This window comes from Talpa occidentalis, unplaced genomic scaffold (genome assembly GCF_014898055.3).
Source record: "Talpa occidentalis isolate TD23 unplaced genomic scaffold, MPIMG_talOcc4v2.1 talOcc4.11, whole genome shotgun sequence".
Classification (NCBI taxonomy): domain Eukaryota; kingdom Metazoa; phylum Chordata; class Mammalia; order Eulipotyphla; family Talpidae; genus Talpa; species Talpa occidentalis.
Window position 1 is genome coordinate 4,603,033 of NW_023601104.1, and position 26,085 is coordinate 4,629,117.

The 26,085-nt window shown below is 41.3% G+C and overlaps 1 protein-coding gene across 9 annotated transcripts in view; it reads left to right on the forward strand.

Moving 5' to 3' along the window:
• Positions 1 to 26,085, forward strand: part of FMN1 (formin 1) — a 405,806-nt gene that overhangs the window by 120,398 nt on the left and 259,323 nt on the right. For 6 of the 9 annotated variants that reach the window (XM_054700225.1, XM_054700239.1, XM_054700246.1 and 3 more), the window contains one exon: positions 12,154 to 12,271. The exons of 1 other annotated variant lie outside the window; for it this stretch is intronic. In XM_054700225.1, coding sequence (XP_054556200.1) covers positions 12,154 to 12,271 — 118 coding nt within the window. Of the gene's footprint in view, positions 1 to 9,375; positions 10,845 to 12,153; positions 12,272 to 13,469; positions 15,309 to 26,085 lie in introns of those variants that run through there. 2 more of the 9 variants (XM_054700244.1, XM_037502157.2) reach the window with 2 other exon arrangements.

A 26,085-nucleotide genomic window follows, 5' to 3' on the forward strand; every position in this document is an offset into this window, starting at 1 on the left:
TTACTTTCTCTCTTGGAATTCATTTACATTTGTTTCCATTTTTTTCTCTTAAAATCACTAAATCGTGTATTAACTTCAAGAAGTCATTATTGATCTGTTCTTGGCAAATATCTTCTTACTTCACTAGCCATTTGTTCAGGTTACCAGGTGACCTAGTTTGTCTCCATTTGTGCATTTCAAAGTATTAGAACAATTACAATATGCTGTATTATTTTTTTATTTATTGTAGAGAGCAAACATATAGAATGAGTTTGATCCACTTTGAACCCTGGCTCTGTCACTCAGTGATTGTGCAATTGACCTAATTTCTTTGACCGTCAGTATTATCATCTATAGACCTCTCTAATATGTGAGTCACTAACCACATATGGCTCTTTAATTAAAATTAATACAATTAAAAATTTAGTTCTTTAGTCACACTACCAAGTTTAAGTGCTTGGAAGTCACCGGTGACTGGGATCTGCTGTATTGGATGACACAGATATAGAACATTTTCCATCATTGCAGAAACCTGTATGAACAGCACTAATAGATAAAATAGGGTCAATGATACCCTTTTCTTTGAGTCATGCAGGATTTAATGTAAAGGAAAGCCTGCCGAAAGAACCTAGCATGGTGCCTACTTGGGACAACACTGAACCATAAAGATTCTGGGTTCTCTCCTTGCTCCCCCTTTAGTTAAGCTCTTCTTAACCGCCTCCACTTTGTTTTAAGTAAGCCCTTACCTCCCCTCTTTTTTCTATTGCCTCTTTAAATTTAAAAATAAGGCCTCCCTATGAAGTTGTCCACAGGCTCTGCAGTCCGAGTTCGATCCCTGGCCAGGGAGCTACCCACATGGCACAGCAGACCTCTCCTGTGTTTCCCATTGCTCCTCTCAGCAGTGTTTTTCAGTTCATCTTCCTGTTCTCTCCCCACTCTATCTCTGCTGAATCCTCTCACACCCACCTCTTCCCCACACTTCTGGCCTACACCTCAGCTCTTGTATGCATAAATGAATAAATGTTTAAAAAAATAAATTTAAAAATACTTGACAAATAATACCTGGATCTTGGGTGTTAGAACAAATATTCTCAAGACAACTTTTATTTAAATTAAGGAAAAGAGAGAGATATCCAGTGAAAGCACAGCCATTGACTGTCTGGTTTTATTACTTGGGAAGGAAAACACAGGCATACAATTTAATAGATCTTAGATCTGCATCTAAAATTTTTATTGCGAGCAACTTTAGCCACAGTGGAAGCCACAGATTCCATATCTTCTGTGTTGATTATCCATCTAGGACATCAATATTATTCATTTAAAAAAGTTCAGGGCTTCCCTTGTGGCTAAAGGGTTAAGACGCAAACTATGAAGCTGTCCACAGCCACTGCAGCAGGAGTTCAATCCCTGGCTGGCCAGGGAGCAACCCACATGGCGCAGCAGATCTCTCCTGACTCGCCCGCTGCTCCCCTCAGCAGTGTACTTCAGTCAGTCTGCCTGTTCTGTTCCCCACTCTGTCTCTGGTGAATCCTCTCCCCCACCATTCCCCCCTACCTCCGTGCCTCTGGCCTGTACCCCAGCTCTTTTGTATGCATAAATAAATAAATCTTTAAAAAAATTATAAATAAATAAAAATAAAAAGATAAAAAAAAGTTCAAAGCCCTTCAGAAACATGTCCCAGGAAATTTCATACCTTAAAAAATGCTCCTTTCCCCCTCTCCTTCAGGTTCCAATGAAGTGACAGCCTTGCCTTTTTCCTCTTACATTATTTTGTCATCAACAAAGTTTCCCTTTGCTGATGGGAATTTTTGAATTTGCTTGGTGGAATCAGTCTGAGAAAATTTGACAGTGAGGCCCTAGCCAGTCATGTAATAACTATTTCAAGCTTGGTTTTCATATTTCTGAGATTCAGAGCATTTTAAATGAAGTCATACCTTTGAAGTCTAATGATTGACCTAAAAACGAAACAAGAAAATGTTGAATGCCATGCTGTTGAGGTCTGGGTTTTTTTCCCCGGCCAGACAATGTCTGGAAACACTTTCCCTCAGGAGGGGATGCCAGAGCTGGGGGACAGCGCTGGCCATAGCAGCAGTGGTGTGCATCGATAGCCGCTTGAGAGTAGGATGGAATGAGACTCCAAATCCATGTTTTTGTTTTTGTTTTATTTCCTGAAATAACTGAGTTGGTTTAAAAATCCTCTTGGAGCACAGGAAGAGTAATAAAGAAGAGAGTGAACTTTGTCACCTTTCCCAGTGGCCACCTGGGAAGACGCTAAGCTAATTACTCTCTACAGGTGACCCAGATGGAAAAAAGAAATCCAGAGAGCATTGGCTCTAAAACTCCCAGAGGGATCCCGTGAAAGAAATTTCTGTGGATCTCAACTCACTTGTGGTAGAGATGTGGCCTGGGGGCAGGGAGCACAGCAGTAATCAGTAGGCCTGTCCATAAGGAGCCATCCTCTCAGACCCACGGGCTCTCTGCCCAAGGGCATAAGTAGGAGGAGATTGGGAGGGGCAGTCTCCTGCTTGGACTGTCAGTCCAGCCACAAATAACTCATTCATATTGACAAGGTTATTTTATTTTATTATATTTTATTTATACAAATAACAATTTGTATAAATTTTATTACAGTTTATATATACAAATAAATTGTATAAATTTTTTATAGTTTATTTATACAAATAACTGTTCTGGGAACAGTCAGAAGCGTGGGAGAATTCACCAGAGCCAGAGCGGGGAGCAGAACAGACAGACCGACGAAGTACACTGCTGAGGGGAGCAGCGGGCGGCAGGAGAGGTCTGCGTGCCATGTGGGACCCTCGCTGGCGGCCGGGGATCGAACTGGCGCTGCAGACACTGTGGGCAGTTTCGCAGCCCAGCGCTCAACCGCTGCGCCACCAGGGGAGGCTCCAAGGTTATTTTTTTAATCAGCCATTACTATTAGATTTTATATGTCAAAATTTTTCTTTGATGGTGTAATTTAAAATGCCTTCCATTACAGTCATTTTGCTCATCCCAATCTGCATAGAATTTTTTATCACAGTTGTGTTTTTTCTTTAACTAGATATACGTATGTCTATACGTTACCATTTCTTTTTAAGCAACACATAAATTTTAGCCGGTTGAAGTGAAATAGCACTAACATGTTTCCATAATAGCTTAATATATATTCTAATATGTGATAGATATAATGTAAATAGACTATATACATAGTACCCCTTATTCTTTTAATAGCCTGAAAGTTTATTTTTGTTTTAAGATTTTGTTAGACGCCGGTTGCTGTCATAAGAAAGTTGTTTCTTTTCCATGAAAACCTCCTACCCAATTAGTGCTTACTAGGTGCTAGGCAGTAATGAGAGTATCAAATGCATTAGCTTATTTAATGCCCCTTGCAACCCATGAGGTAGTTACATTTCTTATTTTCAGTTTCTTGGTGAGGAAACTGAGGCAGGAGGACTCACAGAATTTCAAGCTTCTTGACGGGACAGAGGTGGATGTGAGCTCAGGACCCGGGCTGAGTTCATAACTCTGCACAGAACATTCCTTCCTTCACTACTGACAGACTGTGTGCCTTCGCTCCTCTCCCAGTCTTCAAGCATACCCCAGCCTCTCTTCTTCCCTCTTCTTCATTCCCTTTTGAATGTTATAAACATTCAACCCATTTCTACTGAAACTTGGTACTGCTAGGTGGGCCCACGCTTAGGAACACTGTATGCTGACACTGCATAATAGAAAAATACCTTTATTACTGAGACCTGTCCCTGTAATAGGCAGGTGCAACCTGTTTTCTTTTTAACCAATTAGTCAAAACTGTTGCTGCCTTTTGATAGGCTGATCCCAACCTCAGGGAGCTGTTATAAATGCTGCATTGGTTGGCAGGGGAAAGGTATGCCTTGAAGGCAGGAGAAAGTGCTATAAAATGAAAATAGCAGGAGAAGCCTGAGGCCATCTGTCTTTGACTTGTGCTTTCATTTGATCTTATGACTCCATTTCAAAGATGTGGAAAATAAGCCTCCGAAGGTTGCTGATCGGGAAGAAGGTAAGGTCACATGCCAAGGCAGTAGCCAATGTGACATAGGATTAGGAGTTAGGAGATCTCATTTCTCAGCTTGCTGCTGAGTTTGGGCAGTATGAACTGGTTGGTACCAGTCTTGTAGCTTCTCTTTTCTTCGAACATCTTCATCTTTAAAACAAGAAGTTTGAATAGATGATTTCCAACATTTTTGAGGTCTTATTCAGCCTCCCTACAATTTGATTCTACCCATATTATTCCATAATCTTAATACGCCTTTTCTATGACACTGCATTCATTTCTTAAATGTCTTGAGTGCTTCCTTCCACGGAAATAGTTTCTACCTTCTTACTTTCACTAATTTAAAGCAATCATCACATGAACATAACTGAACCATTCTAGAAACTGAAAGCAATTAATCATTAAAATTAGGCCCAGAACTTCAAGTAAATTGAATAAGGAAAAACATGAGAATTGAGTAGCCTAACAATAAAATGTAATCTCCTTTGCTTTAGTATGCCCTCAACTTTCTAGGGTGTTATGAGAATGTGGAAGGGAATTAGCGAACCTGGATGTTATAGGAGAGGGTTGCCAATAGTGAGGGGAGCTTTAGGAAGTTTTTCTTTCAGGGAGTGTCCAACTTCTGTAAATTTATTTTTTAAGATTTTTTAACACCAGTTAATCTTATGCGTTAAGAAGCTAGGTTCTAGGGCCTCCCTGGTGGCGCAGCGGTTGAGGGCTGGGTTGTGAAGCTGCCCACAGCCTCTGCAGCGCCGGTTCGATCCCCGGCTGCTCCCCGGCCACCAGAGGAGGGTCCCACATGGTGCACAGACCTCTCCTGCCGCCCGCTGCTCCCCTCAGCAGTGTACTTCGGTCCTTCTGCCTGCTCTGCTCCCTGCTCTGGCTCTGGTGAATTCTCTCACCCTCCCGCGCTTCTGACTGTACCCAGTGCTTGTATGTATGTATGTATAAATCAATCAATCAATAAATCTTTAAAAAAAAAAAAAAAGAAGCTAGGTTCTAGTACCCAGGAGATAATGTGCCCTTTGGCCTTATCTCACCAGATACCTGTTTGTTAGGCTAATATTCTTATTGTCATGAGATGCAACTGGGTCTGGCCTCTGAGAGGAAGGTGAGATGGAAGAAACTGGCATTAACTTCTCTACAAAAATACTATGGGGCCTTCCTTGGTGGTGCAGGCAGTTGAGCATCACGCTGTCAAGCTGTCTGCAGCCTCTGCAGCGCCGGTTCGATCCCGGCCAGCTGGCGACCGTCCCACATGGCACGACAGACCTCTCCTATCTCGCCTGCTGCTCCCCTCAGCAGTGTATTTCAGTCCGTCTGCCTGTTCTGCTCCCCACTCTGTCTCTGGTGAATCCTCTCACCCTCCCACGCATCTGGTTTTTTTTTTTTTTTTTTTAAAGATTTATTTATTTATTTATACAAGCACTGGGTAGAGTTAGAAGTGCGGGAGGGTGAGAGAATTCACCAGAGTCAGAGCGGAGAGCAGAGCAGGCAGACTGATGAAGTACACTGCTGAGCGGAGCAGCGGATGGCAGGAGAGGTCTGCGCGCCATGTGGGACCCTCCTCCGGTGGCTGGGGAGCAGCTGGGGATCGAACCGGCGCTGCAGAGGCTGACAGGCAGCTTCACAGCCCAGCGCTCAACCGCTGCGCCTCTGGGGAGGCCCTGTTTTAGTTATTAAAGTAGGTCACTTTTATCTGACCTTCTGCACAGATGTAGCTATTAGAGAGCTTAAGTATCTTGAAGTTAGAACAAGAAAGACTTGGGTTAGGTTGTAAAGGAGAAAGTCCTGGCTGCCCTGGCGTTGTGTAGTCGGTGCTTATTAAGTATCATACAATAAGGCTCAGAGATAAACAATCTCCAAGACATAAAAGTATTTTAAACTATTTAATATTTGAGGTATTAAATAGGCTCATTTTAACAAAGACAACCAACTGAGATTAAATTTGTAGGTTGCTTATTTGAGCATGGTAGTCTGAAACATTTTCCAATTCCCTAAATGATCGGAAGTAGTAACATTTCTCATGGTCAGAAGAAGCAGTGACCTGAAAAAAGTCAGTTTCAAAGATCTATTTGAATGACCCTGATGTGCTTACTCAATCTTCAAATTTAGATTATTTTTTGCTTTCACTCCAAATTGTTTTTAATCCTCCTATCATTCACCTGAGTCTGGGGTATGAAGTAATTGGTTACTCTATGAAGAGTCACCTCATTCTTTTTTTTTTTTTTTTAAAGATTTATTTATGCATACAAGAGCTGGGGTATAGGCTAGAGATGCGGAGGGTGGGGGGCAATGAGAGGATTCACCAGGGACAGAGTGGGGAACAGAACAGGCATATTGGCTGAAATACACTGCTGAGGGGAGCAGCGAGTGAGATAGGAGATGTCTGCTGTGCCATGTGGGTAGCTCCCTGGCTGGAAGGGGATGGAACTCATGTGGCAGAGGCTGAAGTTTGCTTCATAGTGCGGTGCTTAACCCCTTGCACCACCAGGGAGGCCTCGAGTCACCTCATTCTTGACTGATCTCCCTTAAACTACATGTGTTATGAAGGTGGAGCACTGAATATGTTACAGGGCAAGGAGAGGGGTACCCCAGACCCTGCAAACCTGCCTGCTCTAAATGGGTTCTGTCATCCGCCGCATCAACACAAAACATAATGAGACTTTAATGGGAAGGAGCTTTAATACAATTGGGAAACAATAGAGAAAAGGCAAAGAATATAGTTTCTAAATCTAGCACCCAAAGTTTCCTGTCCCCTCGTGGGTAAAACTCCACCCAAGCGGGATTGGCTCAGAACAAGGCCCCAAAGCCTGCCCCCAAGTCTAAAGCACCTTCCAGTGGGGACCCACAGAAAAGGATCAGAATCAACCAGACGAGTCTGGAGGGAAAAGAGCAAAATCAAAATCAAGACAAAAAGCACCATTGTCACCTCCCCACGTGTCTCCCCCACATCTGTGTCACCCAGTCCATGACCAAAAGGCAAGAGCAGTTTTTTCACATGTCTCTTGGCCCCATGTGCCTCCTCCAGGTCTCATTCTGGCTCCATCCTGTTCCTTCCTTCCTCAGTCTCCTCTGAAGCTTCTTCTCCCTGCTCAGCTCTACCCTCCTTTTGGGTGGGGCAGGAATCCGGGAACCCCCCACCCCTTCCTGGGGACCACCCTGTTACAGAAGGGCCAACAATCCTTTCCAGTTTGTGTCCCAAACTGCCCACATTTTGTCCCACTAAGTTCAAATCTGCTGAACGTGCTGGAAACTTATTCTGGAAATCAGTACATAGTTATTGCTGAGAAAATGGAGCCTTCTCAGTTAAAAGAAATCAGCATAATCCTGTGCCTTGTCTCCTGCCCTTACCATGTACTATGTAGTTCTATGTAGAGTCTATGTAGTTCTTAAGAAAATGATCTTAGGATCTGGTGTGATGATTCCTTTTTTACTCACACTTGAAGAAGCAGAAGTCTGATTTTTATCAATGGGTATTTCCTCTAGATGGGAAGCTTTTTCTGAGACTTAAAGGCACCGTTTCATTTTTCTTGTGTTCTGGTGGCCTTTTGTCTGTGCGCCCTTGTAAATAACCCCCATATATATACCAGGAGCAGGAGCAAACAGAAAAGTATTTATTTAGACATAAGATCAAATTAGGGACTGAGAATTACTGTCTTAACTTTTTCCTAGGGGGCACATGAGAGATAATAATATGTATGCTTTTTATTTGTAAGGGTTCATTTTGAATATATTGGTAGAAATGCATTATTGCAATTGGAATTTCTCAGAATTGTACTTAATGGGGAACATGATTCTACTTATCAGCCTGAGACCTACAGCCATCTCCTGATGCAGATAAACTACAAGACTGTAGTTCTGCTTGGGGCTACAGATTCTATTTTGTAGAATAAATTGTTGTCATGTTCGACACAAGCCACAATCTTCTGGCAGCTTTGCTCAAGGAGAACTGGTGATTATTGTTTGGCACCCCCTCCTGATCCAGCATGGTGCCTTGTCCATCACAGGTACTTCCCAAAGGCCTGTTGACTGGGCTGAATTTGAAAAGCTAAGAGACCTTCAGGTATGACAGGAAGCTGTCCCGAGAGGCAAGTAGGCAGCTAGGAAACAGAGCTGCAATTTTTCCATGGCCTTAGTTACCAGGTTCCCAGGGTAGACTCAGTGTTGGAAGCCTCGCTGAGCTGATGTTGGGTGGTTGTTTTTTATGTTCTGCTTTTGTTCTAGGCAAATTGTGTCTGTGATAGAAACCTTTCAGATGTTTCGCTCTTTGGGGAAATGTGGCTCCTTGGGGAACTTTGATGAATTGCTTTGCCTAACAAGGCAGGTTGTGTGTTACCTTGTATCATGCCAGCTTTAGCTTCATTGCTTGGATCACTGAAGCAGAGAGGGGTGCCCTTCTGCTGCCAGGATTCCTAAGGAAGCCAGGAAGTCAGAGCTGCTGATTGGCACCAGCTTGGAGGGTAATCATTCCTGCGAGGCTTGGGCTGTTTACTCTGTCACTCCAGCACTGGTGGACACTGGGTGTGGTGGGCATGCTTGCCTAAGTACCTGTTTGTAGAACACCAGGGCAGAGCGAAAACCGGCAGTAATCTGAAACCAGTCCTGTGGGTTTTCTGTCTTTGGCCCCGCCAGCGAAAATTTGCATTCCAGATGAAACCTGCAGGGAGCGGAAGAAAGCAGTTAAAAAAGCTTCAAGGGCATTAACCTAATAGCTTTTGAGATTTCTGGGCACTTTTGTTTGTTTGTTTGTTTGTTTGTTTGCTTTGGGCCTTCTAAGTGTCTGTTGATCTGTGTGGGCTGCTAGTTTTTTGTTGCTGTGTGCAATTTTTTTTTTTTTTTTTGGCCTGGATGGCACAGGCTTGTGATCGTAATTTAGATGGCAAAAGAGGGCCCATAAGAAGTATTTTAGTCACTTTCTGCTGATTCACTTCTGAATTTCTTGGGCTGCTGGGGCGGGGAGGGGGGTGTTTGAGGGCTGTCAGGATCAGCTTGCCGGCTCAGCACTTCCAGGAGCCTCGAGTTGCTCGCCAAGGAGGAAGTTGCAAGAGGCCAGGAGCTTGGCGGGCACCGGGGCGGAGCTCGTGGCGAAGTCCTGCGCCGGGATGACCCAAGGCGCGCTGCCTTTCCCGGTGACAAAAAGCCTTTTGTCGCCCGGAATAAATACCGAAGCCCCAGAGGAGCTGCCTCCCCCGTCCGTGCGTAGTAAGGTGCACAGCCTCCGCTGCTTGTGGGCACCAAGCTCCACGAACTTTTTATGGTTGCCCCGGGCCACCATCGCGCACGCCGGAAGGGGCGCGCAGTGACTGCCCTGCAAGAGGCCAGGAGTGCGGGCTGTGCCCGGGCCGGCCGGGGAGCTCGGCCCCCGGGTCCTGTTGCTCTCTGCTGTGCAAGTTAAGAGCCGATGGAGTGGATAAAGTGAGAGAGCCGGGCAGGTAACCAAAGCCAGAGCCCCCGCCGAGGGCCTGACCGGGACATGGAGGACGCTGGTAGCTCTCTGAATGGCAGTGATGTCTCAGAACCAGAAAAACCTGAAGCTGGACTTGAAATGGCTCAGTCGATCCTGAGCAAGTTCTCCATGAAAACCCTGTTTGGATTTCCGAGTAAGTTGGAATCTGCGAAGCCTGAAGAGGAAGATGCGGTGCTGAAGGCGTTCCGCAAGCTGGACAAACCCAGGAATGGCTCTCATCAGCAAGAGACAGAGGCCCAGGCTCCTCCTGGCCTTGGGAATGATGGGGAGCCTGCGAGCCTGGCGACAGACACGGAGATGGTGTTGGAGGGAGGTCAGAGGCCAGCAGAGGCAGGGATGTCTCGCCCTGGTCAAGAGCTGCTTCCACCCAGGGCTCTGAGTGTGAGCAGAGATGACGCCATTGTGGTGCATGGGACCCTGGTGAACACTACCAGTGACTCGGACTCTGATGATGGTGACCAGGAGCCAGAAGAGGGGCTCGGTACCAGTGACTCCAACCCCCCTACTGTTGATTTACCTGAGCTCTCTCAGGAGGCCAAAGAAAGGTCAGGAGGTGATAGGGAAAATTCTGCCCCCGGGGAAGGGGATGATGCAGAGCTCTGCGTGGAAGGATCTCAAAGGACTCCATCTGAGCTAAGCAGCAGCCCGGAATCTGGTGGTGGTAACCTTCAATCGGAGCACAACCCCAGCCAGGAACAAGCTGGAGAAGGTTCCCCGATCCCACCTGTGGCTGCAGACCAGCGCTTGCCTGTTGGGGTTACTGAGAATGCTTCTAAAAAAGTCTCTGGAGACAAGTCATTCCAGCTTCCAGCCTTTTTTAGTGGGTTTCGTGTGCTGAAGAAGGGGGCCACATCTGAGGATGCGGAGACCATCACTGAAATCAAACCCAAGGACGGGGACCTGGCTTTGCTCAAATTGACCCAACCTGTTCAAAAGTCCTTAGTGCAGGCAGGGCTGCACCCGGTGAAGACTGGGGAGAAAACAACAGATCCAAAGGCCACTCCCACTCTCCTGGAGCAGCTTTCTCAGCTGCTCAGCATTGACATGCCCAAAGCTGAACTGAGGGCAGAAGACCCTGAGCTGCCCAGGGGAGAAGAGATGGGTTGCAGCACTGTCCAGGACAGCCGGAGTGGCCCTGGAGAAGCCCGCACCCTGGGGGGAGAGGTCAAGCCAAAGCCCCCAGAAACTGCCCTGGAGGCCTTTAAAGCCTTATTCATTCGACCCCCCAAAAAGGGCACCACGGCCGATACCTCAGAGCTGGAAGCTCTCAAGCGCAAGATGAGGCATGAGAAGGAGTCCCTGAGAGCCATGTTTGAACCGTCCAAGTCAAGGCCAGGGGATGGGCCATCTGATTCCAAAAGCGTATGTAGCATTGGCTTTTGGGGTTTGTCATAAAATGCCATGCTGTATTTCTTCTTGGGTTTCCTGTCCAAGTGAGCCCCAGTTTTAGATGAAACTGGTGAAATCATCCTTATAAGGAATGTGGAATCGGACAGACGTACTTTCCATATTTTCTGGATTGTGACAAGAGGGATATTTGTAAAGATGTGTGGGTAGGAAAGGGAAGCTGTCACTCAGTTTAGACATTAATAGTAAATGTTCTTTCTCTATTAAGCTGTATAAGAAAGCAATGCAAAATGAAAATAGAGTCAGATTTCCTTACCACTTAATTATACCTCTGTGAAAACAATGTTTTTCCTTTGAAAGTTATCTAGGAGGCAAAATACACATGTGTGATGTGATCAAAATGTTCTGTGTTGGTTACAGGGCATCCTGATAGAGGACTGGATTTAGAATGAGACCTGGATATTAATTCTAACTCTGCCCTTTACTGCCTGGGTGACCTGGATCATCGCCGAATCTCAGTACTTCACATTGCTAATTAAATTCAATTTTTTTCCCCTATAAAGCGAATGAGATAGCCTTCCTACTTAAGCTATTTTTATAGAAGCTAATTTTTAAAACTATAGGAATGTCATATTGTATTTAGTTTTTAACTGTAACCCAAGACATAAATAAAGGTTTCGGGAAAATTACCATTTTAACTGATCAAATATAATGAGAGGATGCTAATTGTATTTGCTGTTCTCATGAAATATTAAGACCTATTGGACAGGCCTTTGCTAGTCTTATAAATTACCTGAATTAATTTTCTTTGAATAGTAACAGCTTTCATAACTGAGAGATCATGTGCTAACATCATATAATCTCAACAGCCATACAAGATGAGGGTTATTGTCTTTCTTTTGCTGATGAGGAGACTGAGATTCGGCGATGACCTAAAGCTAATGTCCATGGAAAATGGAAAACTAGTCTTTCTATGGAAAATCTGCTTGGAGTTGTTTGGGACATATTTATAAATGTTCCCATAAATGTACCTGATGAAGTACGTTGGTATTCTTGTATTTTCAGCTCAAATTACATTTGACTTTATGATAGTTTTCTTGTCAAAGTCACCTATTAAGTGTTGTGTAATGCTGGCACTGTGTTGTTGTTTTCACGTCACCCCCGCTGGTCACTTCAGTGTTTCAATTACAGTGAATGACAGCAATGTGCATCTGGCTATTAAAATTAATTTTAGAGTTAGTCATCATGCATGTTTTCAGGAATTAATTGTTTCTGGCCACCATTCATGTTATTTACTCTTTTCTTTCGCTCATTTTTTCAACAGCCTGACCACAGCCCCACAGAGCAGGACGATAGGACTCCTGGCAGACTCCAAGCTATCTGGCCACCACCAAAGACAAAAGACGCAGAAGAAAAAGTGGGATTGAAGTACACTGAAGCAGGTAATGTGAAAAGAAGCCAGGTCCCAGGAAGAAATCCCTTGCTGCAATGCCTTTTAGTTCTAGTTCAGTAGACTCTCAGAATTTTTTTGTTTTCTTTGTAAAATGTAATGCTGAAGGCTTACTCTTACTGGTTTTTTGCTGCTAATGTGAACCTTTTATCATTAATGCATCTCTTGGAGATGAAAGGTGAATACCGTGGAATGAATGAAAGGGGGGCACATGTGTGAAGGAGGAGAACCTTTGGGGAACTAATGAGAAGTTAGGTAACAAGTTCCTCAGGAAGCAGGTGCTTGGCTCTCGTATAATGTTGTGGGAGCTGCCAGGGTTGCTGGAGACGCAGAGTATGATTCTCCGGAGCTGTAATCTGATTTGCTGTTTGTCTTTTGAGTAATACTTTGAGCTACAGGAACTTTGTGCAGGGTGAATGTACAGATAGCCTATCAGTTACTCTTTCACTTTGGTTAGACAAAGCTTGCTTTAATGCATGACCAATTTTAAAGCAATCTAACCCTCTGGAAGCCTTCCCAGGCGCTTTGCTTGAAAATATTTAAATAGAGTGAGAATCTAGAGCTTTTATTCTTTAACTGAAAGGTTCACATGACATTAAATAAAAAATGAATGAGAAGGTGGTATAACTTAATTGCACATGGGAGTGTCTGTATCGCTGACGTAACCTCTTTGTTTTTTCCTGTTATTTAAAAGTTTATATTTTATAAACTTTTTATATTTTATATTTTATACACTTTTTATATTTTATACACAGGTTTATATTTTTCTGGTTCTTACATATGTGTGTGTATTAAGATCAGTCTGTCTGGTTATACACAGCTATCTCTTTTATTTCCTATTTGATGGACATAAGTGGTTCACATTTGGGTGATAACCGTGTATATGGATTTTACGCACTATCATTCCATCCCTTTAGAGTCTGAGAGTATGTGGGCAGTGGACCTCAAGTTCTACAACCTGATTGTTGTTAGCTTTCATTTAACAAATGCAGACTTCTGAACTTCTAAGATATAACTCCTTCATAGTACTTTTTTCTGCAGCGTTTAACCTAAAGAATGGAAACTATCCTTAGTGAAAACATATGTAGCTATTTCAGTATTTTTGCCTACATTTGATTTTCCAAAGTTGGAGTGCTATAATAGCAATACTGAACCACCTACCAACTTAATTTTCTCATATTCTGTCACAGCTTACACAATGAAAAGGACTGGTGTTTACCTGGTAATGAAAAACCAGAATCCTGTCAGTTCTCCTGGTTTATACTGGCGATAGTCTCTACTAGTACGTCTTGGCAATCATCCGTGTAAAAAGGAGCATTTGCTGAGTAGAGAAAGAAATAAATGCCATAAATGGGTTTTCAGTCCACTTCAAGTGATATTTGGGGGCATTTCTTGCTCTGCAGAGTTTCTCAAGTCTTCATTTCTATCTTCTATTTCTCAGAGCTCAGAGGAGCTTATGGTTGGTTTTCCCTATGTTTTTATGTAATGAAATGTCTTCTTAGAGCTAAGTCTTGATGAGATGAGAGAGAGGAATAGAAGGGGTGTATTATGACAGTTCTCTTGGGTGGACTGTGATGGAATAATACTGCAGTGCAACTAAGAGCAGGCCTGCTATTGTGTGAAGGCACCTGGATCCCCAGCCAGTTCCCAAGGGTGCCTGTACTGTGGCTTACTTAACATGCTCCCAGGTCTGGTGCTCACTACGGTGCTCATACGCTGGGAGTGTTAAAAATAAGATACCCCATACCTACAGGAAACTTATTTTTTTACCCCATTACTCAATATTAACATATAGTTACATTGTCATTTATCCTAGTTTTGAGAAAGTTAACTTATTCCTCGTGATTTGTCTTAACCTTTAGAAAACTGGAGTCTTTAAACATTTGGTTCATAATTTAACAAACTTAGAGAAACGTAACATTTGCCACCATGTCGGGATCATAGAGAGGTATCAGATCAAAGATATTCCAGGATGCTTGAGACTGTAGGCTTTTGCAATTTCAGTGTTCTTCATCTCTCCTAGAGTGTATTATTTATTAAATGGGTGGAATGGGACAATGGGATGCTAGTATTGCTCTTTCAGGTGTGCTGTGGGCATTGTGCGCTGTCAGCATCTAAGTGTAGCCCTAGCAGAGCCGGGAGATGGACGGTATTTGTCATCATGCATCTCGCACTGTCCTGGTGCTGTCCTTGGCCACTCCAGACTTGTCACCACTTGGCCTTCCCTCTATTTCTCATTCAGTGATCTTTACCTGAAGGCTTAAGACATTACTGAATTCTGTAAACTCACTCTTCAAACCTTCATATGAGTCTGTATAATAAAAGCTGCCCCAGAACTATGGCTTCTGAGTCCTCCAGCCATGTGATGTAACTCCCCACTGTTGCTGGTGTCCCGCTGAGCATACCATCTCCTACCACTCCCAAAGCCATCAGTGTCATCTGCAGCTGTGGATAGATGGTCTCCCTTGGAAGCCAAAGCTTTGGTTCCCACTACTTTCCTATGACATTTCCTTGGCGCTGCCCACATCCAGGAGCTCACAGAGCCTTGGTGTTGTATCAGGGAAGTCTCAACACTTGCTGGAGCTGTCATTCAAGGGACTGCCACAGGTGCTGGAGCTGACCTCAGTGCACAGGGAGGAGCCCCGTGTTAGCTGCTGTGCCTGAGCTGCTCTGCTCAAATGAGAGAGAATCCTTTTCTCTTGTGCTCAGCTTTCTTATATTATTATCAGTGTAATTCTGCCTTGTGTTTGGAGTCCCTCACAGTGATTTTAGGTGAAAAGAACATTTCTATGTGGAGAAAAATTGGCACACACCTACCTCATTACCTCTGACTACTTAAGGCTCTAATACAGAGGCTTGAAGAAAAACTCCTGTTCTTAAAAAAAATTTTTTGGTCAGTCCTTGCTTTAACTAAATGGGAGACATTTTTAATCATCCTGTTGGGAGGGTATGGCTTTCTACATTAATCAGTTCATAGAAGATAAAATGGCTATCATTCAGAGGTTTGCTATGTGGCTACCTCCTTGTTAATGAGGAGGCTTGGGTTACTCATCTCAGAAAATCTTTCCTAAGTTTTAAATGTTTCCATATTGAAAAATGATAAATTTGCAAATATCCGGAAATAACATAAAATGAAAGAAACTCAGTATCTGTTTCTCAGAGAAACCATTAAGCCAATGTCTTGAATTATGATAGGTCTGGGTGAGTTTAATACTTAAAAAAATTCAATCACATTGTGAATGCTGTTATTTGGAAACTTACTTGACTGTCTTTAAATGAGTTTTCATTATGTTTTAACAATGACTATATTATCAAAATTGAATTTTCTCAAGTTATGGTAGTAATATAACAGAATGATGATGACTTAAATATTTTTATTCATAATTTTTTATCTCTAAGATAAGTTGTATATAATAAAATGGCTAAATATAAGGAAATATATATATATATGCCTTTTTAAGTTTTTTGATGCCTATCAATAATTGCCATAATATTTTCTACTGAATATCTTTAGATAAAAATGAATACTTATTAAAAAACTGTTAAATGCTTTTACCTTTTAATAAAATTGCTTTAATAAAATTTAATAAAATTGCTTTCAATTTTGCTTAACTGTGTTTTTTGGTATGTAGAAATTTTTAATATTTATGTAATGAAATCTGTATTCATCTTATTGTGTAACTTTTAACTTAAAATCTCTATTCAAATATCACCTGTTTTCAAATTTATTTTGGTGAATAGTCAGAGGTAGTGATCTAAGATAACTTTTTTCCAAAGTTGCTAATTTTAGAGTAGCCTTTAGGAATAATTACTCCTCTCAGTGCTAAGTTTGGGACTATTTTGGACTTTCTTGTTCTCTTCATGTGTTTAGTTTGTACCAGCATCTTAATTTCTGCAGCATAATATTCTCAGAATCTGTTCAAGTTCACATGCAAACTTTTAAAAATATTTCTGACCTTCATATATTTATTCTTCTAGAAAAACTTAATTTTTGGTTAACTTTCAAAAGCATACCTTTGGCATTTTAATTGGGCTTGAATTAATATAGAGGTTAATATGATGGTGCCATAAGAACTGGGATCTTTAAATGCTTAGTGTTTCCACCCAGGACCATATCTTAGCAAATGATTCTTTTATGACTTTGAGTCCTATATGTTTTCTCTAGATATGTTCCTTGGCATATTATTTTTAAAAAGTAAATACATGATAAGAATTTGTATCCTTTGTTCATTTTCCCTGAAAGCCTATTGCTTTTCTAGGACTCCAATGACTCAGGCATACTAGCTTCTTTGTAGATGACTGACATCCTGAGGCCAGGGCGGGACTGAGTGAAGGACACATTGGGACTGACTGAGTCAAGAGCCACTTCCCCTTAGTTTTACTCTAGTTAATAACTGAGTATTTTGAAACTCCTTGAAAAATCATGTGGTAGAAAACTTGGGAAGAAAACACTGCAGCCAATTGCATATATATTTCAGACCCTCCTCTCGTACCTCCCTTACCCTCCAAGGTTGGAGAATCTTAGTTGCAAACACTCAATCCAAAGCTGGGTTTCCTTTCCTGTTCATCTCCTTTTTTATATTATGAAGGGTAGCCTTCAAATATCTCATTAATTCAGAAATATTTAAACTGTATTATCATGCCATGGACCTCAGCATCATGAGAGGAAATGAAGTTCATGTTTGTGAGATGAAAATGGCACCATTTGGGGAACTGACCCTGATTTAATTACCTGTGGCATGAGGGCAAAGGTACAAATAAAGGTGCTTGTGTTTTCTGAAACAAAATAAGCCTTGCATGTTTGGTTTCTCTTCTGATGTGTCTCTGGAAAAGGTCTTCTTGCCACTGACTGACCACAGATCTGGCTGGTGCCGGGGGTGGCATGGGGTCCTCCTTGCTGACAGTGAGCTCTGTGGCTTTTGTAGAAAGGCGGGCCTAGCTTGAGGTATCAGGGTGATTGTGAGTAAATAATCTGTCATGCGTGTGGCATCCCCTGTGACTTGCACCACCCTGAAACTTGGAGTAGCTCAGAAACTTCCCTACTAAGTGAATTTGGATAAGATTGAGAAATAACCCATCCTTCCATCTAGTAAAGACCCGCCTACTTTCTGGTTTGTTTCTAATTTCGGCTCCTGTGGTCATACAGTGATAGAGCTGTTCACCACCCTTCCTGGTGAGTCAGCCATCCTTGCCTCACCAGCCAGGGAGAGCTATAAATATATCTTGGAATATTTTATTGGCCTTCTGTACTTTTTAAAGTTTCTCCATTCATAGTTAAACAGGACTATCAGCCACGAGTCAATTTTCCTTAATGTCTTGTGTCTAGACAGACTAGGCGAAGTGTCCTCTTTTATGGTCTAGACAATGGGTTTGTTCATTGGATATTTTATGAGCCTTTGTAGCCCGTTACCATCCCTTGCATGGAATGATGTTGGTAGCCCAGACGTGGGTTGCTGTGCAGACTAAAGACCAGGAAAGTCTTGTGTTTTTGTGGATGTAGAAAGAAATTTACTGGGAAAGTAGAAGTGCAGTGAATGTGTTAAGATGCTACTTATGGGATGGCTGAAAGCTGTGGGGAGGAGATTGACTTCCCCCACAAAACTGGGAGCTAACCCTTGATATTAAGCAGAGGGAATTTCAAAATGTGTACTAGTGACTTGGGAATCACATATTATATGTAAGGAAATATCATTAAAGATCTTTGGGGCCGCCCTGGTGCCTCAGGGGTTAAAGACACAGCACTATCAAGCTATCCCCAGCCACTGCAGCATTAGTTCGATCCCTGGCCAGGGAGAAACCTACATGGCACAGCAGACCTCTCCTGTCTCGCTGCTGCTCCCTTCAGCAGTGTATTTCAATAGATCTGCCTGTTCTGCTCCCCACTCTCTCTGGTGAATCCTCCCACCCCCCACCCCCCAACTCTGGTCTACACCCCAGTTCTGGTATGCACAAATAAATGAACCTTTAAAAAAAATAAAGATCTTTGGCTGAGGGGAGTAGAAGAGATTAGAATATAGAATCTAAAATTTTAGAATATTAAAATTTAGAGCCACAAGCTTTTGCAGGATCATTTAGTTAATTCTGTTCATTTTGCAAATGAGAGAGTCAGGCAGTGTTAACTTACTGAATGATACACATAATTAATACAAGAGTTGTAGAGGATGACAATTCTGAGTTGGAGGTGGAATTAGAATGATGGATTTTTTTTTTTTCCTGCCAGTACAATTCATTTAAAGATTCAACAAGGGAAACACATGGGGACAGGGACATTTAAGAATTATGGTGGTTATAAATTTGTAGACCTGATTGCATCAATCTGAATAATAAAGAAGAGTTTATGAGGACCATAGCAACTCACCAGTCACATCTGCAGAAATAGACTAGGTCATTTCATGCTGCTGTTTTTACTCATAGAAATAAAAAGGGGGCCTTAATGGTATTTTTCAATGTTATCAAACCTCACTTAATCAATTTAAGCAAATAAAAATGCTTCTAATTTGCAGATTTGTGAGAAGTTCAGGTGGTGCTCATTTGGTTGAATATTTATTGAGCTACAGTTTGCTTAAATGCATGACATGTGTATGTTTTTTTCTTCTTAGGAGGTACATGAATATTTTTATTTTAGTGGTTGTATGTTTTAGTTCTCCTATTGTGTCTTTGAGAAAATAAAACAAACACTTAGATTCACATTGGGGCCTCCTCTGGGGAGATGAGAACTAATTGATAAGCCATAACCTATGCCACAGTTTAGCAAATACTGCCTTTCGGTATTTTTCTTCCTTTGCAAAATTTCTATCCGGATGGCCCCATATTTCTTCTCTCCCTAAAATCTTCATTTGTTGCTGGCAGCAGAGCATTCTTTCTCTGTATCCTCCTCCAAGCAACCATTCTAAGTTCCAATGTCAGCTTCTTCCCCTCATGGACACCCCCCTACTCCCCCACTTTTTAATTTGTGGTTTGGTTTACAGTCCACACTTGAGCAACTCTGGGGTTTAGCAACTCTGAGTACCAACCCAGTACTCAAAAATCCTGGTATAAGTTATAGTTGACTTTTCGGTATCCATTGTTGGTTGAATCTCTGAATGTGGAAATTACAGACAGGAAAAAATCCACATCTGTGTGAACCTCTTCAGTTCAGATATCCCCTTTTAGCAAGCCCATCACCAGCTGCCTCAGCAAGGAAAGGACACTCACCCCAGCTGAGCCCTTTCTCAGAGAAAGCTGCTGAAATTGAATAGTTACTATTCTTCTACAGAAGGAACAATCACTATATATCTGAGAAAAAAACAAAGTTTCTGTAACTGTTGGATCTTCTGGCAATTCTATATCTTTGCAAATGTAGTTTTAAACTTATATAACTAACTGGTAATTCAAATCACCTTAATTCACTTTTTCCCCCTCTAAATTTTGTTTGCAGGATTGCGCACATCACTCATTCTATATGAACTTGAAAGTTTGTGTCTGAAGAAATATGGAATGATCTCTTTGAAATTTTGATTGGAGTTTTATTAAATTTATACATCAATATGAGAAGGTATAATACTGAGTGTTTCCATCAAGGAATACAGTTTAGCTCTTTAGCTAAACAGTCAATTTGCATAGTTTACTTATAGCCTGTGTGCATTATAATTTATTTTTGCATATTTTATTATAAATAGGAATCTCCCTCTCCCCTTGTCTCTTTATTGGTTTTGTTTGTATGTCAAAAAATTTGATTTTCACCCGCAGTATTATTTGTAAATTTATGTTCATATTAAGTGTACTAATCTTTTGGTAGAGTCGTGGACTTTTTTGGGGTAGTTCAAATCATGACAATGCTATTTATTGTAGTAAAATTTTACCATCTTAACTATTTCTAACATTTTAAATTGGTAAAAAACACACAAAATTTACTAGCTAAACCATTTTTTAAAACTTGTTACCATTTTATTCATTCAAAATCATTTATTCACATATGCACACAAGTGTACATACATACATTGTATAATGGTTTTCATAAAAGATGAATAGGTATTAACCCTTTTTAACTACAGTTCATCATCATGTTACATATACTCATGTTGTGCAGTGGACCTTGAGACCCTTTTATTTTGTAGATTTGAAGCTAATTCCCCCATTTCCTCCCAATACCCGCATGTTCTGGCAACAACCATTCTACTTTCTTTTTCTATGAATTTGAGTACTTGAGGTACTTCATGTATAACAGATTACAAGGTGTTGGTCTTTTTGTGACTGGCTTGTTTAACCTGGCATGTTCTCAAGCTTCATCCATGTTGTCACATATCTGTTTCCTTCCTTTTCAAGACTGAGTAATATTCTACTCTCTGGCTATACCACGTTGTTTGCCCATTCATCAGCTTTTGGATACCTGGGTTGCTTCAGCTTTTTGCTACTGTAAATAATGCTTCTTTGCACATGGGTATTTCCAACACCCTTTTTGTATATATTGAATTTTTATTCAAAAGGGCAGATTTGGCAGAAAAACAGAGAGAAGAGAAAAGGACACTTACACAGACACAAGTGGGCAAAAAGAGCTGCCCCGGAAAGCAACAGGTTTGTTAAAAGAGAGGCCTGCATGGTCACAGGCAGGCAGCCTTGGGAGGAGAGCTGCCTCTGCTGCTTTGCAAAGGGAGAAGGTCGGTGAAGAGAAACACCTACATGGTCACAGGTGGACAGGAGAGCTGCCTGTATTGGATTCTTTTAGATATATACTGAAAAACAGGAATGCTAGATCATATAGTCGTTCTATTTTTAATTTTTAAATGACCTGTATTGTTCTACATAGCTTTAAACTTTACGTTCCCACTAACAGTGCATAGCTTTCCTTTTTCTCCCCATTCTTGACAATAAACTTGTTTTCTTTCTTGTTTGTTTTGCTTTTGTAATAACTATCCTAACCTGTCTGAATTAATACCTCATTGTGGTTTTGATTTGAATTTCCCTAATGATTAGTGCCTATAAGCACCTTTTCATGTACTTATTGGAAATTTATCTACTTTTGAAGAAACTTCTCTTCAAGTCCTTTGCCCATGTTTAAATCAGGGCCCGCATTAGAAAACTACATAAAATTGTTAGATGTTTCTCCCCCAGGCCTTTTCTGTTGTCTACGACCTCCAAAACAAAGTTGAAAAAGTACTGAGTAGACATGATTCCTGATTTTAAAGGCTTCCTTCAGAGATGTTCTAGTTAAGTGTTACAACGTTTAGAGCTTTGGTTAATAACATTTATCAAGTTAAGAAACAGTCTCTGTAGATCTGGCCTTCTAAGTGTTTACATCATAAAAAGTATATAAGTTTAATGTGTTCTGGAGTATAATTATTGAAATGATCTGTGATTTTTCTATAATATGATTATCTAGTGATTAAAGTTTTATTAGTATGAAATCATCTCTTGAGGTAATCTACTCTTGAGGTGAGTACTATTTCATCTTGATGAAATGGTAAATTTCATTTGCTGATTTTCTGGTCATTTTAAATATGGCAAAGTCTTAGCCAAAAACAATAACTTGGTGAATTCAAGATAAAAGAAACTAAACAAAACTATGGAGACATTTTCTGTATTTATGTAGCAAAGCACACGGAGACTCTGTAGTGGAGTACTACATTTCTTAAAATAGAAATGAAAACCAAATGGCTTTCAGATCTGCCCCCTTCTGTTATTCTCTGATGTTATTTTTTTCTTCAAGTTCAGGCTCCTTCTTCATTGTGCCATCAAGGTAAGTAGAAGTGTACTTGGAAAAAAGCAGCTATTGTGTGCTGAGCTATGTGGCATGTCTAGGATGACTCCTCCTCAGGGATTTCCCCTGACTTAATTAGAACACATAGTCTATCTTGTTTTGTAATCTTAGAAGTTACAGGTTAATGGCTGTGACACCAGAGATTCTGAGGCTTCTCGATCATATCTAGTTCTTAGTAACATCTGGCACATTATTAGTGTCTAATTCATTGATGTTATTCCTTCCACTAATACAGATAATATAGTCATTCATTTAAGAAGTATATACTGAGCATTTACTATGTACTGACAGGTGTGATAGATGCTTGGCATACAAAGATGAATAATAGAAAATCCTTGCAGCTTATGGTTGGGTTTGTTTGTGTTTTGCTGGGGGGCAGTGATAGGGAGACAGTAGGATGTGGAGAGGTGAAATGTATAAAAACAATAAAACATAATGATGCTTTTATGGAAGAATCCATGCTGAGGAACACAAAGGAGGGTACCATCATTCCTACCTAGGGTAATTAGGTAGGACTAATTACCTGTCTTCCAGAGCAGTCTTGGTAAACAGTAGGTTGGATAAGAAGAGATGGAGGTGAGGTAGACCAAACATGCTCAGGAAGGACAGAGCAGGGCTTGTTTAAGTGCAAAAAGTGTTTTGTGATTGAAAGATAAGAGATAAGGGAACAGTATACAAGGGTTTTGTTTCTGTAGACTGGGAGGAGAGCAGATGTTTAATGCAGAGAAAATATATGGCATGCCATACCAAGAACCTTGTGGTGTGGACAGTGAAGGGAACCATTGCAAGGTTTTAGCCAGGGGTGTATCAGTGGGGGCAAATATGGGTTCTGTAGGACTGCTCTGGAATATTGAGGATGCTTATGGATCTGCAAAGGAGGTGAGCAGTTTCTGGGGGAAAGGAAGAAGGCCAGTTTGGAGTTCATTGTAGTTATCCAGAGGATAGACAGGGGTCAATCAATGATATTCATTTTCTTATGGTCCAGAGAATAAAGATAGAGTCGATCAATGACAATTTTCTTAATAATGATTAAAAGGTCTTTATTCATGCTGTGAATGATAATTAGATCAGAGATAATAAAATTCAGTATTTACTCTTGGTTTCATTTTAAATGATCTTTATCCCTCTTCTTGCTAAACCCATTGCAAGGGTTTTTAGAAGAATAGAATGAGATATAATTCCAGGGCCTCCCCAGTGGCACAGCGGTTGAGTGCTGGGTTGCGAAGCTGCCAGCAGCCTCTGCAGTGCCGTGGTTCGATCTCCGGCCACCGGGCGAGGGTCCCACATGGCGCGCAGACCTCTCTTGCTGCCCGCTGCTCCCCTCAGCAGTGTATTTCGTCAGTCTGCCTGTTCTGTTCCCCACTCTCGCTCTGGTGAATTCTGTCACCCTCCCACGCTTCTGACTGTACCCAGTGCTTGTATGAATAAGTAAATAAATCTTAAAAAAAAAAAAAGAATGAGATATAATTCCAATTTTAACTCATTTCTTTGCAAAGCATGGGATGCATTGACTTACTTGATAATGCCGCATATTAGTCTTTATTATTTTATGGATCACACAGTTTGTGGATCAATATATATTCAGCTTCTTGTCAGCTTGCCAGAAATGAACTCACATAAAAACAGTTGTCTCAAGCCAACTTCTCTAGACTGACAATTTCAACAACCTTTTTTTACATTTAATAGTAAGTAATTTTCACATTTACATCACTCAGAGGAAATAACCTACTGCCATTCCACTGGTATCTCTCTAGGATGGGCCACATACATTCTGAGGACTGGAACTGCTCTTTCTTAATCAAAAAAAAAATCATACCTTTCAAACTTTTGGTAAACAGTTTTTCCATCTGCCTCTTTATCTTTCCAATCTGTTCATCTTTTCCCTGTTTTCAACACGCTTTCTTTATGAAATCTCTCAACCTCTTGTGAGATTTTCTGAATTCCTTGGGCACCAGATACTGCCTGTGGTAGGTCATCTATTGTTGAATTTTAATTTTATTTAGATCTCATACTATTTAGCATTTTATGTATTTGTTTTATCCACCAATTCTTTCTTAGTTTTCAATGGGGAAAAAGAAATCTAGAGAGTCTGTTATAATTCAGGTATCTGGGGGCCTCCCCTGCTGGCTCAATGGTTGAGCGCTGGGCTGTGAAGCTGACTGCAGCCTCTGCAGCGCCGGTTCGATCCCTGGCCACTGGGCGAGGGTCACTAAATAAATAAATAAATAAATAAATAAATAAATAAATAAACAAACAAATCTTTAAAAAATAGTAATAATAATTCATGTATCTGGAACGGGATCTCTGTGGATCTGCTTTTTAAATAAGACACAAGAATTTTTAGATATAGTGCAAGATCACCAGTATTCAAACTGAAGGACACAGAAGGACCCTCCAACAGATGTGATAGATGGATGGATAATTTTGTGCAACTACTTTTCAGATCCCCAGTTTCCATTGGTACCCAATTTATAAAGGAAAGGGATAAGTCTCACTTATCCCAATCTTGCTATACCTTGCTCAGGTGTAAAATCCTCCATGTTTTCAAGGGATAATTCCAAAGAATGACATCTGGGAAACTTCTTTATTAGAGCACCAGAAAACTTGCCCTGCCTATTTCAATAAGAGATATATTTCCAATTAGATTTTAATGTTTAATAATGATGACACTAAATGTGTTATTTTCATAAGTCAGGTACTAATAAAACTGATAACTCAGTCCAGAAATAAATCTAAAGCTAAAATCCTCTTGATCACAGGAAAATAAAAAATTATTCCTATGTTTGTATAAAACGGAAATTATGAGAAAATGAATAATCCATATTCCAGTACAAAAACACATGCTATTTTGGGTAGATTCTTTGAAAAAAATGCAATTGAAATGTTTTAAATGATAAAAAGAATCCTGTAAAATTCTTGAGTGATAAAGCAGCCTTTTTTTTTTAATTTAGATTTTTTTAAAATTAATTTATTTATTTATACAAGCACTGGGTATAGTCAGAAGCGTGGGAGGGTGAGAGAATTCACCAGAGCCAGAGCGGGGAACAGGACAGGCAAACTGATGAAATACACTGCTGAGGGGAGCAGCTGGCGCCACAGGAGAGGTCTGCACGCCATGTGGGACCCTTGCCGGTGGCCGGGGATCAAACTGGCACTGCAGAGGCTGTGGGCAGCTCACAGCCCAGCTCTCAACAGCTGTGCCACCGGGGAGGCCCTAAAGCAGCCTTTTTAAAGAGATCACACTGAGTGATGAATTGTGGTGGTGTTAGATGCCATTAGCTACATTCAAAAGAGTGATGTAATCATTTTATTTTTAAGTTATCACTATTCATAAATTTCCCAGAATTTGTCCTTTGCAGCTGTTTAAACTTAAAAAAAAAAAAAAAAAAACACGGCAAATTAAAAACGTGTTCTTATTTTTGAAACAGTTTCAGTTGGGTATATGCGAAAAAGAGTTTGGACGGCACTTTCTAGTTTACACTTTGAAAAATCCTGTGTTGGAATCACGTGTGACCATGTCAACACTGTGGTTTACTGGGCCTCATCCAGGAATGATCCCTACATGATCATTGCTGATACTTCTTTAGTTCCGTGTGCCAAAACAAGTGAAAGTGGCAGCTTCATTTCTACAAAAAGTGTCAATGCTGTTTATCTTTCCCGAGGGCATGGCAGCGCTCCCTCACCGTGGCTGCTTCTCAGTGACTATCATCAAAGCCTACGGTTACGGTTATGGAGGACACAGCCAATTCCCTCAAGCACCAGCCTGTTCAGAGAGCTTGCTCTCTTCCTTTTCCCTCCATTCCTTGCAACCTGTCTCTATAGCCTCTCAGGAAAAAAGCTTCTGGAGTCTTACCACCAGCCTCTCAACTTCTTTCCCTCCTTGCCCAAACTCAGATGGACTGTAGGGTACTTGGAGGAAGAGGCTGGGTGAGAGCGTGCGGTGGTCAGTATCTCCAGCAGGAACAGAGGTTGCGTCATGTCTTCCTGTGCCTGGAAAGCTGTCCAGCCTCTGTCTGGGGGTATGAACTGGTCTTCCAGAACTGACACTGGCCTCTGGGAGGTCAGCAAGA